Source organism: Emiliania huxleyi (assembly GCF_000372725.1).
Source record: "Emiliania huxleyi CCMP1516 unplaced genomic scaffold EMIHUscaffold_222, whole genome shotgun sequence".
Classification (NCBI taxonomy): domain Eukaryota; phylum Haptophyta; order Isochrysidales; family Noelaerhabdaceae; genus Emiliania; species Emiliania huxleyi.
This window is the reverse complement of record NW_005200401.1, coordinates 193,409-212,052: the sequence shown is the minus strand read 5'-3', so window position 1 is coordinate 212,052 and position 18,644 is coordinate 193,409. Positions and strand designations below refer to the sequence as shown.

Sequence of the window (18,644 nt, the reverse complement as noted above, 5' to 3'; positions counted from 1 at the left end):
ATGTGTCGAGAGGCGGTGGAGCTCGAAAAAAATTGTGAGCCCGAGAGCGATATGCCATGTCCGCCTTGCGTTTGTTTTCGTAACATCGAAGGCTAAGCTCAAAAAAAATTTGCGCCGCGAAAAAAAGAATTTCCACAATCACAGCACGCTGGCACGACAACCCTCGGGGCTAGGGCTCTCTTGCTAACCCACGGAGCTAACCCTCGGAGACCCGTGTTTACTTTATGGCCCTTGCCCTGCGAACGCGCGCACCCCCAGGGCTAGGGCTCTCTTGCCCGCAACCCGATGCCAATCATCCGGCCCGCTGGGTGCGCTTCTTAGCTCCCTGGCCCTGGATGTGCGGTTAATGACTGCACTCCAAGTGCTCCAAGGGCAGAATGCACTCCCCCCACACGCTAGCTCGTTCACCGTCTGCCACGCCACGGCGGCGTGGAGGACGACAGACAGACGCTGCATTTGCAGGCCGTGCCCGTTCTTGGTTGTCCATGTGACCTCGTCCAGGTGCTGAGCAAGCGAAAGTTTTCAAAAAAAGAATTTGCGCGGCTTCTCGATTGGGCAGGGGCACAACGACGTTGTCCACTTGCGCCTGCTGCACAGCCAGCTTGACCTTCGACACGCATTGAGCAAAGGAAAGTTGGCCGGCCTCGAAGCACTGCTTGAGCCCATCCAGATAGGATGAGCGCGAGGAGGCCGCTGCCTCCGCCCACGTGAACAGTTCCTGCAAGCAGGCAAGGGGCGGGGGAGGGGGTAACGGGCTGTTGGGGTGAGAATGTCATCACGCAGCAACGCACCTTGGGGCCCTTCTTGTACCACCCATCGTTGTCGGGTGCCGAATCGGCATTCGGCCCAGCCTTGTCGCCGCGAGTGGGTGCGAGGAACTTCGCCTCGGGGCAGAAACGCACCTTGAAGTGCAACTCTTGGTCGGAAGCCGCATTCAGGTAGGGCGCCAGGCTGGGCCCGCAGGGGACGCGGCGGCGGCGGCCCTCTGCAAAGAGCGCCACCTTCTTTCCGAGGAGGCCATCGAGCAGCACCTATGAGGGTGGCATGGGCGACGGGGGGCGTTGGGGGGGAGACGGAGAGGGTGGCTACGGATGTGCCACCACGGAGGCGGAAGGCATGACCTTCGTGTAGAGCGGCTCGAGCACCTCGACCATGTACTTGACCGGGGGCGTCTTGATCGCCTCCGTGCGCTGCTCCTTGCTGGCCAGCACCTATGAGGGTGGCATGGGCGACGGGGGGCGTTGGGGGGGAGACGGAGAGGGTGGCTACGGATGTGCCACCACGGAGGCGGAAGGCATGACCTTCTTGTAGAGCGGCTCGAGCACCTCGACCATTTCCTTGACCGAGGGCCTCTTGATCGCCTCCGTGCGCTGCTCCTTGGCCAGCACCTATGAGGGTGGCATGGGCAACGGGGGGCGTTGGGGGGGAGACGGAGAGGGTGGCTGCGGATGTGCCACCACGGGGGCGGAAGGCATGACCTTCTTGTAGATCGGCTCGAACACCTCGACCATTTCCTTGACCAAGAGATCTTATCGGCCAGGCGGGCAGGGCAGGCGGGCGGGCGGGCGGGCGGGGTCGGGGGAGACTATTCCTAGCGGGGTATCCCCTCCCGACCCACCTTCCGAACGGCCTACACCCTATCCAGGCTCCGAACATAGTTGGTTTACGGGTCAGTCGGGGGACCCACTAGGGGGCGGCCCCTCACACGACTGCCCAGTGGGCCCAGGGATGGCGGTGGCGAGTCACTCCGGAGCAGAATAGAGGTGCGCACGAGGCAGGTGGCATAGCACTGCCCACCCCCTTCCACCCCCCCTCGCCCTGGAGGAGGAGAACCGCCGGCTTCGGGAGGCGGAGGAGGAGAGCAGGCGGCTGCGGGAGGCAGAGGTAGAGAGCAGGCGACGGAGGGAGGTGGATGAGGTGGACAAGAGGGAGAACAGGCTGCCGCAGGATGCAGCAACGTTGGATAGTGGGCTGCTGCGGGAGGAAGACGAGAGCGGGCGGTCGCTGGAGCAGGCGGAGGGGGCGACGGAGGGGGCGACGGAGGGGGCGACGGAGGGGGCGACAAATCGGCGGCAGATGGAGAGCATGCTCGCGCGGATTGCGGAGGTGGAGGCCGAGTCGGCACGCAGGGCGGCCAACGAGGTCAGCGCGCGCGCCGAACTGGCCGCAGAAGCGGTCGCGGCCCGGGAGCGCGCTGACGATGCGGAGCGAGAGCTGCGGCGGGCGCAGGAGCAGGCCCGCGCGGCGGAGCGGTCGAGGGAGGAGCTAGCAGCTCGGTGGGAGGCGTGGAGCTCGCTCTGCGGTGGGCCGGTGCTGGCGACGCCGGCCCCCGATGGGCGGAGGGGAGGCGATCGCGCGAGCGAGCATGATGGGAGAGCCAGAGAGAAGGGAGGGGAGGCGGTGGGCTGGTCCCCACAGGCTTTTCTCGTCAGCTTGAGGAAGTGCATTTGATGGCGTGGGGTGTGCGGACGAGCGTGGAGCGAGTTGTGACTTGTGTAGTATCGTGCTGATCACGATCCCGTGTACTGCTACTGGCTCTTGAAATGTAGTATTAAGGTGAAACTGAACTTCACACTGTTGACACACTCTGATCCGGACAGCCCTCCTCGCGCACAACTTCCCAAAGAGTACTCCAAACCTCGGCCACCCCGCAAACGCATTGCTCACCCGTCGGCCGACGTTCGTCTCGCCGCGTTGAAGGCGCGCCTCGCCTCCATGTACGTGGTGTACCAGACGAGCGAGCCCGTCGACTTTGTGACGAGCCGCGGCAGCAGCCCGCGCCACAGCGACGCCATCCCCTCGGCACGCGACGCCTGTGCGAGCCCTTCGCGAGGTTCGACTCGCGTCGCGGCCGAATCTCGGACAACTCTCAGCCACATCTCGGCGATCGATCTCGGCCATATCTCGCCTTTGCGAGCCCGTGTGCGAGGCCATCGTACGCAAAGGCGCCGACGCCCTTCGCGCCCTGCGGCGCCAGCCGAGGAATGGCTGAGGTACAGCCGAGCGATGGCCGAGATACGGCCGAGATACAGCTGGGGCATGGCCGAGATGCGGCCGAGGCTTGTGTCATCTGCCGAGGTGCGGACGAGATGCGGCCGAGATTCAGCCGAAACATGGCGGAGAGGTGCGCCTGCGTCATCAGCCGCGTGCGGACCACGTCGATCGGCTCCGTCGCGACGGCGGCGAACAAGCCGGTGGCGAAGCCGATGGCGGCGTTAGCTTTAGTGCCGAGTTGCGTCGGGTCGGTCAGTTCGCCTGTTCACAGCTGGTGGTGTGAAGAGACGCCGTTCACGGCGGCGGGCTGCGTCGGGTCGGCTCGCCGCCCGAGAAGCGAAGGGCGAGGGTGCGGAGCTGCTCCAGGCAAGTGAACTGGACGACCTAGCCGAGGCTGGGAAGGGCGTCACTGGTCCTGCCTGGCCGAAGGGGGAGTCGCTCGAGGCAGGTGTGTCGAGGGCCGCGTAGCTGGTGTCGAGTACGACCGTCGCGCGCAGCCCGGCGTACAGCCCGCCTGCAGCAGGGGACTGGCCCTCCCTTCAGTGTATGAACCAGCGCCCTCGTATGAACCAACGCCGTCGCTCCTACCGCTCGGCCGCCGCGATGCTACCTCGGCAACCCCGGGGCATCTCGGGCGATCTCGGAGTAGCAGCCCGCCGCGGCCTCCTCGCCGCGCGTGCGAGAGCGCCTCGCCCGCCGACTGGTGCAGGCCTACGGTCTAGAGGTTTGAGGGTCGGGGTAAAGGGTTGGGTGAAGGGCTCGCGCCTCGCCCGCCGCTGGGCATGCCAAGCTGGATGCGAGACTTGATCACGGAGACGGGCACGCGGACGACGGCGGAGGCGACGCCGGTGAGGACGCCCGCGATCGGCGTCGACTGCAGCGGCGTGCCCTTGAGCGCGCCGCTCGCAACTTCGTACGACGGCATGTACACCAGCGCGATCGGCACCACGCCAACCAGCTGCGGCGTCAGCCCTCGGTAGAGTGAGCGGGCTGCGTTGGCGGCGTCGGCGGCGCGGGAGCGCGGGCGGAGGCTCGGGTCCTTCATCGAGTGCTCCGGTGACCGCGTCGCATCAGCGAGCACGCGGAAGCCAAGCCGCAGGTCAGAGACGATCTGAGGCGACAGCGGAGCGACGCTCAGCGCTCGCTGGGCCGGGCTGGGTGGTGGGAATAGCTGAGTAGCGGGCGCTGCGGACTGCGCCGGTTCTCGCCGGCGGCGAGTCTGCGCTGCTACTGGTGCCTTCTTCTACGAAAGCGGGCACCGGGATGGAGGAGGCGCCGGCCCGCTGCCGCTTTGGGACGACGGTGTACTGCAGCCGGGTCTTGATCGTGTCGAGCGGGTGGAGCAGCGCCTTGGTGGTGAGCTCCGCGGCGATACTACCGGCAAAAACGTCCGCCTTGACCGCCATTCGTCGTCGTTTCCATTCGTGTAGGCTGCTGTCCACCCGACGACGACCGCAGCGGTCGGGCCCCACAGAATTTTCCAAAAAAAGAATTCGTTGTCCCTCACCGCGTTCAATCAAGGCAAGGGGTGAGGAAGTGGCCGCCGTTGTTCGCGCTCGTATCTGAGTATCCGTGTACCGTGGTAGGACAGCGTGTGCAAACTCCAAAGCGAATTCAATCAAGCAAAAGTCTCCGGTAACGTTGGGGAGAGGCACGAAGAGCAAGAGGGCGGCGACTTCAACCGACTATCGCGCAATCCTCACTCTAACTTTCGTCACCTGCTGCTCCACCGGCACCGACGCCCCAGAGACGGCCGCTAGGCCGCTTCTCGCCTCCGGAGGCGAACGCAGAGCTTCGGCTGCTCATCTTGCCAAACTAGACCAGCGGGCTTTCTAGCGGCCGATGCCGCCGTTGCACGAGCACGTCGTATCGTAGCACGAGACCTCGGGCGTGTACGTGTCCGGGGGCTCGCCAGAGGGCGAGCACTCGTAATACGTCTTGCAATCAATCACGACATCGATGCCTTCATTCGGATCCGGAGATCCGCTGCAGGAGTCGTATTCGACTCCGCAGGAGTCGCACACGTTGTCCTCTGGGTCACACAGGAACTTCCCGTCGGCCGTCGTGCCGCAAGGAAGCGCTGCAGCAAAGCTGGAGCCCACGAGGCAGCCGCGGAGGTCGCGCAAGAACCGGGGAATGCCGAAGACGGGGCTCTGGACGAGGCGTGCGACGGCGGTGGCAATGCAGGCAACGGGGCCCTCGATGACTCCGCACGTGGAGTAGTAGGTGAGGCACACGACGTTTGGGGGGAAGGACGCTCCGATGATGGCTTGGATGGTCTCCGAGAGCGTGTCAATCGGCGCGTCGCACCCATCGGGCTTTGCGCAGACCGGAGGGTGTGGATGGGACGAGAAGAGCGGCTTGCGCGCGAGCGTATCGGCGGGCGCGGCCGCGACGAAGGCGACGAGAGCGGCGGCGACGATGGTCTTCATATATATATATTTCGGTCAACAGCGGGCACAAGTCCGGTTGGTCCCCGCCGGGTTTGATCATCAACGCCGGTGAGTCGCGCCGAAACGAACTGTGCGTGCAACCAAGCGGACTGAAAAAAGACTGGCTATTTCGCGTCGGGAGCAGCAGACACCGATTGCCCCAGAGCCAGACCCCTGAATACTCGAGAGTGAAAAGAATTTTACAACAAAACTCCCTCGCACAACACTTGGCCGCTTTGTGTATCTCGAGACCTCGAGAGAAGGCCGCCCGAGGGCCCAAGTCAAGAATTGGCTTTTTTTGGCGGGCAAGGGCCCAAGTCAAGAATTGGCTTTTTTGGCGGGCAAGCACAACACTGGGCACGGGACTGGCGCGCACTGGCACTAACAAGTGAAAAGAAAGGAAGTTGGCCTGCACAAGCTTTTCCGGCAAACAAAAAGGAAAACAGAGGGTCCCCAGCACTTTGCGTTTCCGGAAATTTCCAGGGCATTCGAACCCGCTCATAGATGGGCCCAGGTAGGAGGCTCCACGCCACCTGAATCGCGTCGTGCCACCTGAAAGCCACAAAATGCCGGATTTTGCACGAGACACACGCGGAAAGCGCCACGTGCCTCCACGAGTCCTTTGCAGCTTTTTGCACAAAATGCAGGTGGCTTTAGCCACTCACCCGGCGTGAGGGGCGGGAGCGCAGCCATTCCAACGGCTGGGAAAGTTTCTGAACGGCCGTGCATGCGCCTGCATGCCGGCTTACTAAGAAGGTCCCTCGCTCCGGCTCCTCTCTCGGAAGACGCGCGCCGGCTGCAGTCGCGCTTCCGAGCCGACTCCGCCCCTCTCTCCACCCGGCCATTCCAACGGCCAGGCCGCTCGCTTAAGGCTGATTGGCTAGACGAGCGGCCTACCTCCATGGGGCTGTTGGCACGGGGGGAGGTGTCAATCACGCTCCCGGGACGCCGGAGAGATCGGGTTGGTCTCCCCCGCCCGCCTTCAGCCCTGACCCGACGGGGACGCCATCACCCTCGCCCAGGGATCTACAACGCTGTCTTAAGGTCCGACAGGTTCGGCACCGGGCACCGCCTCGGTATACAAAATGCGCCTGCGGGCGGACCCTCACAGATCACAGATCACCTCGAGAACCTCGAGAGAGGTTGTTCACGCAAAAGGCAGGCGGCACGATTGGCGCGAGAGGCAGGCGCGGAACCTCGCGAATCACCGTCTTGCGCCTTTCGGTGCGCCAGGGCGGCCTGAGGGATGAACACCGCTGAGCCACGACAGCGCGTGCCTCGTGTCGCTTGGAATGACGCGAGCGTGACCGGCCACCTTGCTCGCGGTGAGCCCATCGTGCTCGTTGGTGGCTGCCCGCTCATAGCAGCTGTTGTCGGTCGCTGGAGCTTTGACTCTCTCTCCGCAGCATTCGGCGAACGCGACTGCAGCGTGCACGTTTCGCGTACCGAGAACTTTGCTCGGCTCTACGGACACGGCCTCGGGCTTGGCGGCGTGCGACAGATGCCGTTTCGCTCCTTCGTCGAAGCGGCTTCTCAGCGTGGCACGGGGAGTCACGAGACAGACTTGAACTACTACCTCCAGGTGCCACTAGTTAGTCCAGGTGCCGCCCAGTCGACTCCAGTGGCGCTCGAGGCCGAGCTGCGCGACCTGGGTTGGGCGTGGCTGCACTCGGCATGTGAGGCGGCCGCGTCGCAGCCGCTGCAGGCCCTGCAGCTGTGGGCGGGCCATGGAGTCGGCATGACGCCCTGCCATTTCGAGTACGCGCCCGCCCGGGAGCTCCGCCATGCACGCAGCGCTCAGCCCCGTGCCTCCGCCGCGAGGCCGGCCAGTCGGTGACCGGCACCGCCTCGCCGTGCCACGCAGCGCGATGGACAACTTTCTTGCGCAGCTGGAGGGGAGGAAGAGCGTGCTCGTGTACCCGCCGCACTGCTCGTTTGATCTGTACCCGTACCCGACGGGCCATCCGGCGGACAACTTCGCGATGGCCGACCCGGAACGACCAGACCTTGGGCGCTGGCCCGGCCTGGCGAGGGCGACAGCGCTCGAGGCCGAGCTCGCCCCGGGCGACGTGTTGTGGCTGCCGCGGTACCACTGGCACCTGGTTCGCCAGGTGCCAGACGCGTGCGGAGGCGAGCACCCTCCGCCCTTCTCCCCCAACCTCTCCCTCAGCGCGTGGGTGGGCGGCAAGGGCACCGAGGCATTCCGTGCCGAGGCGGACGCGGCGTACGCGGCGGCCAAGCTGGCCGAAGCGGCTGAGGCGGTGTGTGAAGGAGAGCAGGAGCAGGGGGAGCAGGAGCAGGAGCAGGCGGCGGCGGCGGCGAAAGGAGGCGGCGAAGGGACCGGCGAGCGGGATGACAAGGTGGTCGAAGCGGAGGACATCGAGTTTGCGGCGGAGTGCGCCTCGCATCGTGCTGCGGCGCTGCGTGCCTTCCACGCCGCCCGGCTGGTCGAGACCATCGCGGCGAAACTGCTGCGCTCGCAGGTCGAGGGTGGCGCCTTTCTCACCGCCCTCGCCGCCGGTGCCGACGCTTCGTGGCCTGCAGGCTCGAGTGCGCGGCGTGCAGCGCGGCGCATCCGGCTACAGCTGGCGCACCTGCTTGGTTCTGAAGCGAACGCGGCGGCGCTGCTGCGCGCGACGACGCAGCATGGGCGCCTCGCGGGCGCAGCACCGCCTGTGGACGGTCCCGTCGTGTCAGCCGAGCACGGGGACTTAGGTGAGTACTGGGGTTAGTTGGGCCCAGTGCGAGTAAGGGTAGAGCCGATGGACGTCTACTACGGCCTTGTGTACGTCAGTACGAGCGAGCAGGACAGAAAGATACGAGAGCCGTATAGCGTAGTAAGGACAGTAGTAAGGTAAGGAGGAGCCCCACCGCATTCAAATGCCCTCGGCTCTGTGGGCCAAAGTACGAGGGCGCCCTAACCCAAAGCCAAACCACGACTGGGCCAAGTGTGAAACCTGCCCCCTGCCTGGCCCTCCCCGTCCCCCTCTCCCGTACTCCCGACAGGAAACCAACTCCCACACACATCGCACCCTAGATCGCACCTGGGTACCCGAGAGGCGGAGAACCGCCCCAACGATGCAGACAGAGTGAACCTGTCCGTCTCATATGTATTGTTTACGTTTCTAGGTAAAAGGGCGGTGGTGGGGCAACGAAACTGGGGCAACCAAAACTCGCTGGGGACACCTCTCTCGCCACCAAAAGGTGCGATCGTCGGCGGACCACTAAGGCTTTAGCCGAAAGAGTTCCGCCGGCAGCATGCTCGCCTGTGGGATCAGCCTCACCTTGACGGCGACTGGGTTCGGCACGCACGGTGGCGCTGCGCCGGCCGGCGTCAGCCCGGCGATGCGCAACACAGCGCAATCGTTCTGCGAGCGCACCGACAGGTCAACCCCGCCGGAAGTGAATTGCAAGTTGGTCTTCTCTGAGGTCACATTCAGCACAGCAAATGCTGAGGGTCCGATGACGTTCAAAACACGAGGTTACAATGCGGACTCTCCCCTCGGCCCAACGATCCGCGTCAAACCCGGGGATCTGCTCAAGGTCGCGAGGGTCGCCCCCCTTGCCCCACATCACATCTTGTGCGTGTGGAGAACCTTACGTAACCTACCCTTACCTAGGTTGAGCTCTTCAATGAGCTAACTGACATGACCATTGGCTCCCTCTCTGGCGGCACCATCGGTATCCACAACTACCAGCACGACTATCTGATCACCAACCTGCACCTGCACGGCCTCCACATCTCGGGCGAGGCCAAGAGCGACAACATCTTTGTGATGGTACGGTCCGGTCGCAGCTTTGGCTACGAGTACATGATCCCACCTGATCACATGGGCGGCACCCATTGGTGCGATCCTTCCCTCTCCCTCGTTCATATCACACACCGAGCTCTCGAGATCAAGCAGAGCTGCGCGCGCTCCTGCCTCCTGCGAGTTGCAGCGTCGCTCGTTACTTCTGGAGGTGGACGTTGCTTGTGCCGCAGGTACCACCCTCACTGGCACGGCGCGACGGGCATTCAGTCGGGAGGGGGAGCCGTCGGCATGCTTGTTGTCGAGGACGCTCCAGGCACTCTGCCGAGCTTCCTCGAGAACACTGCCGGCTCGACGGACAAGGAGCTCGAGCTCTTCATCCTTGGCATGGATCTGGACAATGTCCGCTCCATTTCGGACGGGTACCTCAACTGCTGCAAGGGCTACCACAACGCCTCCATTCCATTCGTGGACCTGAAGGCGGCGGGATACTGCCAGGCAAAATTCGGCGGCGACCAGCCGCACCTGAACCCCGAGAAGCGCGCGAATGACCTCTCAAAGATGGCAGACAAGGTACCGTAGTTCTGTTTTTTTGTATGTACCCGTCGGCCGTCGCTTGAAAGAACTCCGAGACCGAGTTGAGAGCAAGTCGTAGACTAGAGTGTAGAGAGAGAAACAGAGGGTGCGATCTGCTGCTACGGCTATAGGGGAAACCCGGAGCGCGGTACCATCCCTCGGAGACCCGTGTTATGGCCCTGCGACCGCGCGTCCCCCAGGGCTAGGGCTCTCTTGCCAACCCGATCCCAAACCCAATCCGCAATCGTCTGGCCAGCGTCTGCGGCTAACTGGGTGCGCTTCTTAGCTCCCCGGTCAGCCGGTCCTGGGCGTGCGCGGCTGATGACTCTAGACTGCACTCCTCAAGTTTGCTCCAAGTGCTACAAGGGGTTAGAGTGCAGTATCAAGACACGATACCGCCATGTACAAAGCCGTACAGACGTCTGTACGTATAGGTGCATGCTTGCCGAACATGCCGTGGCCCTGTGCCTGTCGAGCCCGCCCCCCGCCCCGGAAGCCCGGTGTCTGCACAAGCCACAAAGACGGCGTGCAGCGCGTCTGGCGACTGGCCGAGCGTCGGCGACGTCCCCGCGTGGGCTGAACGGGAAATAAACAGTTTACAGCATGGCGCGCGCTCTGCCCGGGCCCCGACCAGCTAGGAGAGCCGCGACCAGAGCAGAGCGCGACCAGGCGAGCGAGCTCATGTGCGGGCCGAGGAAGATGCATCTCGCTGCTCCCCCTGCTCGTCGCGCTGCAGGACGAGGAACAGGTGGATCTCGGACTCCAGCGTGCCGGCCTCTTCGCTCGAGATGCAGCCGATCTGGACGGCGGCCAGGCACCCGTGCTCCGGCAGCGAGAGCTGGTCGAAGAGGACGCGGTAGTCAGGCCGGCCATCCGCCGGCTCGTCAAACTCGGCGCGGTCGGGCAGCGCCAGCAGGGCGCGCGCGCCAGGGCTGCGTCGGAGGAGCGAGGCGAGGGTGGCCGCGAGGGCGGGCACCGCGGCCTCGTCGTAGACCAGATCGGCGCCTACGCGCTCAGGGAGAGACTTCACGGCAACCGGCCTCTGCTGGGGCGGGCATCGGCTCGCGGCGAGCGCAGGCCGACGATCAGGTCCCACCGCTGCGACGCCGCCCAGGCGGGAAGAGGCGTGCCCCACTCCAGGGCGCGCGCTTCGACTGTGCAGCCGCTGCGCCGGTCCAAATTGGAACTGATGTTGTGCTGCAGCAGCGGCAGCTGCAGAGGCAGGTCGGTCAGCGTAGCACGTGCGGCGCCAGCTTTGGACAGCGCTATGCCGAAAAGGCCGAGCCCCGCCCCTAGCTCTAGCACCGCGCAGTCCTTGAAGAGACAGCGGCGCTCCTCAGTGGCGATAATCCACGGAAATGCAGCGGTGGACGCTGCCCAGAGCGAAGCGCCGCATGTGCCGCCCCACGAGCCGTTTACGTCGGAGAGAATGCGCACAACAACATCTCCGCTGTCGCTGAGCGGGAACTCGTGCACGAGGCCCATCGCTGAGCGGCTGGCTACGGTTTTTTTGCTGAGCAGTGGCGGATGGGTGGAGATCGGCGCCCTCCAGCAGAGTGGCCTTTATGTTATACCAAAAGGAGGGCTACACGACGCCCTCTAGCTGGGATGCGGCGTCGTGATGAATAACGCGCCAGAAGAGTCGAGCTCGGAAGAAAGGATTCTCGTTGCCGGGGGTGAGGATCCAGGCGCAGTTGCAGAGAGAGAGATTTTTAGCAATACCAAACAACTCTAACACTCACACGTAATTTGGGGCCTGGAGCCCTGTTCACGCGCGCGCGAGACGTGCAGTTCAGTTGCATGCGTAACCAGCAGGGAGCGCCGCGGCAGCGGCGAGGATTGGAAGGCCCGCCATCTTACAGACTAAGGTGTTTTGCGGCCGAGTAAGGTACAGGTCGCCAGCTGATACGCCGGGCCCAAATGCGCGTTTTTTCGGCGCGCTGGGTGGGGAGAGGCCGCGCCCTTCTTGTGCCAGTGTGCTGTTTCGCTGTGTTAATCTGGAGGATTTTTCTTTCGCCCGGAGGGTATGAATCGCGCCAAGAATCGCGCCAAGGAAGGGCCCGCCGCCGCGCATAAATCGCCGGTGGCGACAGCCGGCAGCGCCGGTGGCGACAGCCGGCAGCAGCGGACCAATGGCCGCCTCATCCAAAGACGGCGCTGTGGTCGTAAAGATCCCGACCGTCCCACGTCCACGCGCAGAGTACATCGCAGCCAAAAAGCGGCTCAGCAAGCAGAGCAGGGCGAAGTCCGCCTCGCCGAGCGGTGGGAGCTCGAGCGCTGCTGCGCCGTCCTCGCGCTTCTTCTGCGAGTGGGCCTTCATCTGCTGGGCCCTGCCGCTGAGCGCGCTGGGCGGCTTCGTCCTCTACCTCGTCGCCATACCGCTGCTGGCGGCGGCCGGCCTCTTCGCGTTGCCCGCTCTCTGCTTTGCGTCCCTGTACATCTCCCACTTCATGCCGCTGCACGACTGGGCGGAGAAGATCCCGGTCCTTTTCATCAAGTACTTCAACTTTGAGCGCTCGCTCTGGCCGCAGCCGCGCTTCGAGGCGATGAACTCGAGCCGCACGAGCGTGAGCGTGCTGCTGGGCGAGAGGTACCAGCTGCAGCCCCGCCGCGTGCTCGACAAGTGCAACGTGGACTACTCCATCCCAGCCTCGCGCGGCCGGGTCGTCGCGCTGCCGCTGCTGTCCGACGCCGAGTACGTCAACCTGCGCGCGCTGCGGCTCGGCGTGTGGAAGGGCCTCGGCACGGCGATGGTCGAGGCCACCCTCTCTCTGATGCGCTGGATGCCAGACACCTCGCTCGCGCCGGGAGGCTACCTGCGCAGGTACGGCGACGCGATTCGCTTCGGCGAGGGCGAGAGCGCGGTCGACTTTGCGATGGCGGTGCTCGGCGACTCGTACCCGACCTTTCCCGACGAGTGGGTCCTCGCCTCTGCCCTCGGAGGCGGACGACGCGGTGTGTGAGCGGCTGCCACCTCACTGGCGGAGGTGTGACCAGGCGGACCGCACCTCGGACGAGGCCCTCACGCGGATGTGCCTGCACGGCCTCGGCCCGCACCGCCTCGAGCGGACCGGACGCGGCTACGTCGTCAAGACGAACGCGCTGGCCAGCTTCGACGTCGCCGAGGGCTTCGAGCGGTACGGCGGTGACGTGCACCTCGACGAGCAGTTCCGGCCGGTTCGGATCGTGCGGCTCGAGAAGAGTGAGGGCGGCCGCGGCGGCCTTGTCGAGGTGGAGTACCTGCCTGGCTGCGAGGGGTGGGAGTACGTAAAGTACTGCTTCCGCTGCTCGCTCTTCACTCTGGCGACGACCGCTTGGAGCACACACTGCACGTTGCCGCCCGCGGGTCTCTGCACACCTCCCGCTGTGAGTAGGTGACGATCGTGGACCACTTGTACGGCGTCCATTTACAGTGGGCGAACGGGATGGTGGTGGCGTGCCGCGAGCAGCTCGGCGCAGACCACCCTGTCCGCCGCTTCCTGACGCCGTACTATTTTGGCACCATCCAAGTCCGCCAGCGGCGAGGGCGCCGCGCACAGACGGAGGAGGGGCGCCAAAGCCACCGCGCTGATCGAGAGTAGGTGAACCACATCGCGCGCCACTTGCTGATCGCGCAGGGCTCGCTCGGCGCGCGCAATTTTGCCTTCTCGGACGAGGGGTTGCGCGCCGCGTGGCAGGCGGTGCCCGAGGTGATGGTGGACGGCGCAGAGCTGCGAGGCGGGGGGTGTAGCCGAGATGTGGTGGCCGAGGGGCGGAGAGATAGATGGATAGATATATAGCCGGGATGTGTTGGCCGAGGGGCGGAGAGATCGCGAACCCGCCGCCGCCGCGCGCAGCAGCGCCGGAGCCTCGCCCGACCCCGCCCTTCGCCCTCGGCAGGCGAGCTGGGCGACGCCGAGCTGCTGCGCCTCCTCTTCGGCGTGCCAGAGTACTGCGCGCGGCGGGAGGGCGAGCTGGGGCTGCGGCTGCCGTACTACGAGCAGGCCGAGGCGTACTGGCGCGTGGTGCACCGGCTAGTCTCCGACTACTTCGACCTCTGGTTCCCCACGCCCGAGGAGGCGGCAGCCGACGCCGAGCTGCGCTGCTGGCTCGAGGCGCTCGTCGGCGAGCTCGTGCACACCGCGCCGCTGCTGCCCGCGCTGCGCGGGTTCCTGCGTCGGGCGCCTGGCCGTCTATCGGATCGAGCAGGCAGCACATGTACGCCCACTCGCGTGGCGATAGGCTGGGGCAGGCGGAGATGCGCGCCTTCGCCATCGACGCCGTCACGCGGTGTGTGTTCGAGGTCACCGCGCACCACGAGCACTACGGCGGCGTCGCCGTCTACGCGCAGGATGTGCGCTTCTGCTCCTTTGCGTGGCCGGTCGGCGAGCAGTGCGGCACAAAGATCACCGCCGTCACGCAGGTGGCCCGCGACACGCCTCGACACGCGCCCACATGCTGCCCCCGGCACCACTTCTTGCTGCCACCACCCCCGTCGCAGCCCCCCCCCCCCCCCCCCACACCACCACCACCCCCGCGCGCGCGCTAGGCGACTCTCATGGCAGCCACCTCCTTCCCCATGCCCCCGCTGCTCAATCGGAAGCCCGGCCTCGACGCCTTCTCGCTCGACAGCTTCTTGCGCGCCCCGAGCGACGAGGCGATGCCGCGGCTCGAGGAGGCGTGCCGGCGCTTCGAGGAAGGCACGCTCTCGCTGGTGCGCCGGTGCGACGAGTTTGTGGCGCAGGCGGACCGCCGCCCCGCCCCCTGGAATCACGGCCTGTGGTCCTTCAACCCGAGGTACTTTGAGGCGTCGGTCAGCGTGTGAGCGGCGGCGAGCAGAGAATGCATGGCGCGTGCGCAGCCGTCTCCTATTTCCTCCGCGAGATCATCGCCTTTTATTGTCCCCTACGTGCACCATCACGGAAGCAGAATGTGCATGCCGGTATGTGGTCTGAGAGAAAGCTAGTCAGGTAGAGTAGTAGCTGTGAGTTGCGCGAGCTCTGACCTCTGTGAGCTGGCAAGAGGTCGGCCACGTCGGTTTAGTAATAGTATCCACCGCGAGAAGGTGTACATACGTCAGTAGTTTTGTTATCCGCTCTTATCCCCTCTTGCCTAGATTTGCGAAAACACGTGCGCTTGAGTAGCACGCAACCCGCTCTACACGAGGCACCTAGATCGTTTGAAGCACCGACAGCCGACGGTGCGTGCGAGCTATGATGTATGAATCGCTCTCCAAGAGCGTGCCGCCGCGAGTCAGTGCGAGGCGGACCCGGTCTCCCAGCGGGCCTCGTCGAGGAGGCGGTTGTACCAGCGCGAGATGCGCAGGATGGTCACCGACAGCCCCGCCGAGTAGAGGGCGAAGAGCCACATCCCCGACGCAGCGACCACCCCGAGCGCGGCGGAGACCCACACCGCACACGCCGTCGTGACGCCGCGCACGGGGCTCTTCCCGCCCCCCTTTGCGATGACGCCGGCGCCGATGAAGCCGACGCCGGTGCAGATCTGCGCCGCGGCGCGCACCGAGTCGCCGCCTTCGATCCCGAAGATGGAGGCGAGCGTGTAGAGCGCCGAGCCTGCGGCACCAGTGTCGGCGAGGCGTGATCCACCACACGCCGCGCCGGCCGGTGTCCATTCGCGGCGCTGCTGTGTGCTGGCCTCTCTACCTGCTACTTCCGTGGAGGCGGTAGTGTGCTCTCGGCATCTAGCAGCTCTCCAGCGGACACGAGGGTCATCGAGCGGAGCCCTGCGGGGCGGGACAGCTCGCGGCTCCCTTCGCCCGAGGCAGTGCCCGCCTACGTTGTCACCAAGGTCCGCGGTGCCGTGCCGTGTGTCCAGAGCACTGCTTGAAGACGCCGGCATGGCAGCGGAACTCGGCCCGAGTGCGAGCCCTCTCGAGCGCCAGTGGAAAGGCGCGGGTCTGTATCCCGCATCTAGGGCGGCGAGCAGTCATCTCGCGCTCGAGTCCGATCACCGCGCCGCACGCGGTCGCCACCAGCAGCCGCGCCGCAACCACGCGCAGCGTCTCCAGCTGTGCGCTCACAAGCGCGAGCGCGGCGCTCGCCTGAGGCCGGCTGACTGCGGCGGGCAGCGGCAGGAAGCCGGCGAGCGCGGCGAGCGCCCACGGCCAGCTCCAGAGCAGCAGCATGAGAAGCACGGCGCGGAGGCCGGGCTGCCTCGCGGGCGTCTCGTCCTCGTCGCCCGTCGCTGCGATTGCTCGGATCCGCTCGTCAATCAGCCGCTCGAGCAGCTTGAGCCGCTCGTCGGGCGGCGCTGCAAGGTCGGTCGGCACGCCGCTCGAAGGGCCGAGCGCGCCTCCTGGCTCGGCGGGAGGGTCGTCCGGCAACGCTGCGGCGATGGCGGTGCTCCTCCGGAGGCGAGGTGCGGCCGGCTGAGGCAGCCGCTCGGCAACGCAGCTCCACGGTGATGGGGCGAGGCGAACGCAGTGGGCGGAGACCGGCCGCGCGAGCGAGAGAGCAAGCAGCGCGGCGGTGAGGGGCCGCGTGGCGGTCATGCGGCTGACAGCGGCGGCGGCGGCGGCGGCGAGCCGGGTACCCCGGGTATAGGGGGCGCCAGCACGCAGATATTCGTTTCTCGCGGGCCTGGAGAGAGAGAGAGAGAGAGAGAGAGAGACGCCAATGGCCGTTATCCGTTAGTGCGGACGTCGCCGCGGCTCGCCTCTGCCGCGGCAAAACCGCCAATGGCCGTTATCCGTTAGTTAGTGCGGACGTCGCCGCGGCTCGCCTCTGCCGCGGCGGCTGCTGCGCGCACGCGGCGGCGCCGCTCTCTCGCGAGACGGCTGGCGACGCGGCTCGCCGCCGACGTACGGTGCGCTCGTCCGACGGTCCGCAGCGTGGCGTGCGCGGCGCTGAGCGCCGCTCTGCGAGCGCCTCTGCGCCTGCACTGCCTGTCTCTGTTGCTGTTGGTGGTGGTGGTGCTGCTGCTGCTGGTGCCGATGCTGCTGCTGGCGCGGCGCGGCTGTGCGACTGGGCTCGACGCGCGCGTCGCGAGCGTCTGACGCGGCGGGCGGCGTCGGGCAGGTGCGCTTCTCTCTCGGGTGGTGGTGGTGGTGGTGCTGCTGCTGCTGGTGGTGCAGATGCTGCTGCTGGTGCGGCGCGGCTCTCCGACGCGACTCGATGCGCGCGTCACGGCTATCTGACGCGGCGGGCGGCGTCGCGGGCGGCAGCGGTGGCGGCTCGCGGGTGGAGGTGGAGGCTGGTGGCTGTGGTGGACTTTGAGTTTATTTCATGGTCGTGTACGGGGACCGGGGGGTCAACCGGGAGGCAGGGGGTTCAACCAGGCGACGGAGGACCGTGGGCCATCGCGGGGACCACTCAGCCCGGAGGGCGCGGTGGAAAGATCCGGATGGTCTTCACGCCGGTGGGAGGCACCGAGGCGTCTTGGACGCTCAGCTCTACCTTAAGCTCCTGAGGGGCGCGTGGTTGTAACCACGTAGTATGACTACAACCCACCACAGACACCCTCCCCCACTCCTCACGTGTGTTCACACCCTCACCCTCTCCTCTCTCCTCTCTCTCTCTCTCTCTCTCCTCTCTCTCCTCTTGTCTGTGCTGTCTGCCTGACTCAGGCACTCAATCTGCCGATGCGTGATTGTGTGTGGGCTGCTCCGAGGGGGCCCTCTGTGCGATCCGACGGGTAGGGGGGCTGTGCCCGGGCGGTGTCCGGTGTGGAGTCCCCTTCTGATCCCGCCTGGGATGTTGGGTGTGAGGTTGTGGCGGCTTCGATCCCAAGGGGGGGAGCTGATCCCACTCAATAACCAACTCTCAGGGGCAGTAGGTGGGCGAGCTTCAGGCACGCTCATCTCGATCGTCAAGACGTTGCTACGCGCGGTCTTCCGCGGGGGGAGCTGCGTCGACGGGTGCGGGACCGCGGCGCAGCCAGTGCCGTGGCGATGCCTCCGGCTGTTTGCGGCGGGCGGCTTGCTGCTCGCTGCGATGGCGAAAAACTCGTCTCGCCACACGCCAAGGGCTTATGCTCTGGCGAGACGTGAGGCGCATGCGCCCAGGAGGGGAGGGGGCATGTGTAACGACACTGCTAGAGATGCCTTTCGGGGCCCAGAGATAAAACTTCTGTGATGCCATGCGTGACCTAGTAGTGTCCCCAGCTATGGGCGTGTCCACGTTGGAGCCAGGTGTGGTGTGGGCGCGAGAATAGCTCCGCCGTTCATGGAGGCAACCGATGCGAGTCGACTGGTGTGTGTCGTCGTGGTTTCGTATCAAGAATTCTCTCTCTCTCTCGCGGGCCTGGGTCGGTGTCCAGTCCGATGGTGTTTGTGGGCAAGGAGATACATGCAACTTCGCAACGTAGATCTAAACTGCAAGCCGGCGGGCGCATGAACGCATATGCTCCGGTTTATGCTACTTCCTGCGACCGCGTGGTCCGGGGGAGGGCCGCCGCCTCGTGTGACCGACATCGCCGAGCTACGCGCTGCACTTGCCGACACCTTGGTAGAGACGATCGTCCTCGCGTCGGGCGTCTATGAAGACGAATCCCTGATGAACGCGGAGCCGCTCGTCAATATCCCAGATGAGCGGAGCATCACGCTCCGTGCTGAAAAAGTGGGCAGTGTTACTCTCTCGGGCATGTACAAGAACAGCGTCTTACGTATCGGTAACGGGACAAGGTGCGCATGTGATTCGCCACCTCACATGCCTCCCTTTCCTGACGCCCCCATGGGCCCTGTTCAGGGTGCGCCTCGAGGGCCTCATCATCGGCAACGCAAGCCTCCAGGGCGCGGGCTCGGGCGCGTGCATCCGGGCCGTGGGCACCAAGGCGCTCACGCTCGTCGACTGCACCGTCCGTTGGTGCGTAACGTGGGGCGGCGATCGCTTTCGCGGGCACCACGAGAATGGCGGCGGCCCAGCCATCTTTCATGTGGCGAAGCGGACAGGGCCGA

General features: G+C 65.6%; 6 protein-coding genes across 6 annotated transcripts; 3 read left to right on the top strand and 3 right to left on the bottom strand.

Annotated features, from left to right (window-relative positions):
- Positions 1 to 2,532: 2,532 nt before the first annotated feature.
- On the bottom strand, positions 2,533 to 4,400 carry EMIHUDRAFT_457130 (hypothetical protein; the record flags this gene model as incomplete). The annotated part of the gene is made up of 4 exons (XM_005779961.1): positions 2,533 to 2,813; positions 3,405 to 3,531; positions 3,798 to 4,105; positions 4,254 to 4,400. The coding sequence occupies 4 exons, from the start codon at positions 4,398 to 4,400 to the stop codon at positions 2,664 to 2,666; spliced, it is 732 nt and encodes a 243-aa protein (XP_005780018.1). The 3' UTR covers positions 2,533 to 2,663.
- Positions 4,401 to 6,672: 2,272 nt separating this feature from the next.
- On the top strand, positions 6,673 to 8,177 carry EMIHUDRAFT_235592 (hypothetical protein; the record flags this gene model as incomplete). Its single annotated transcript, XM_005779960.1, has 4 exons — positions 6,673 to 7,184; positions 7,291 to 7,687; positions 7,787 to 8,101; positions 8,169 to 8,177. 4 exons carry the CDS (start codon positions 6,673 to 6,675, stop codon positions 8,175 to 8,177), a joined length of 1,233 nt encoding a protein of 410 aa, XP_005780017.1.
- Positions 8,178 to 8,684: 507 nt separating this feature from the next.
- Positions 8,685 to 10,020, top strand: EMIHUDRAFT_235591 (hypothetical protein; the record flags this gene model as incomplete). Its single annotated transcript, XM_005779959.1, has 4 exons — positions 8,685 to 8,969; positions 9,047 to 9,273; positions 9,409 to 9,748; positions 9,958 to 10,020. 4 exons carry the CDS (start codon positions 8,685 to 8,687, stop codon positions 10,018 to 10,020), a joined length of 915 nt encoding a protein of 304 aa, XP_005780016.1.
- Positions 10,021 to 10,430: 410 nt separating this feature from the next.
- On the bottom strand, positions 10,431 to 11,236 carry EMIHUDRAFT_235590 (hypothetical protein; the record flags this gene model as incomplete). Its single annotated transcript, XM_005779958.1, has 2 exons — positions 10,431 to 10,733; positions 10,835 to 11,236. 2 exons carry the CDS (start codon positions 11,234 to 11,236, stop codon positions 10,431 to 10,433), a joined length of 705 nt encoding a protein of 234 aa, XP_005780015.1.
- Positions 11,237 to 12,967: 1,731 nt separating this feature from the next.
- Positions 12,968 to 13,685, top strand: EMIHUDRAFT_366548 (hypothetical protein). Its single transcript, XM_005779957.1, has 2 exons — positions 12,968 to 13,505; positions 13,555 to 13,685. The coding sequence occupies exon 1, from the start codon at positions 13,177 to 13,179 to the stop codon at positions 13,330 to 13,332; it is 156 nt and encodes a 51-aa protein (XP_005780014.1). The 5' UTR covers positions 12,968 to 13,176; the 3' UTR covers positions 13,333 to 13,505; positions 13,555 to 13,685.
- A 1,132-nt stretch (positions 13,686 to 14,817) lies between these two features.
- On the bottom strand, positions 14,818 to 16,241 carry EMIHUDRAFT_457128 (hypothetical protein; the record flags this gene model as incomplete). Its single annotated transcript, XM_005779956.1, has 3 exons — positions 14,818 to 15,303; positions 15,535 to 15,569; positions 15,712 to 16,241. The coding sequence occupies 3 exons, from the start codon at positions 16,239 to 16,241 to the stop codon at positions 14,984 to 14,986; spliced, it is 885 nt and encodes a 294-aa protein (XP_005780013.1). The 3' UTR covers positions 14,818 to 14,983.
- Positions 16,242 to 18,644: the final 2,403 nt, after the last annotated feature.

Excerpts from the sequence above, each read along its gene's own strand:
- EMIHUDRAFT_366548 (XM_005779957.1), top strand. The coding sequence starts at position 13,177 with ATGGTGGTGGCGTGCCGCGAGCAGCTCGGCGCAGACCACCCTGTCCGC.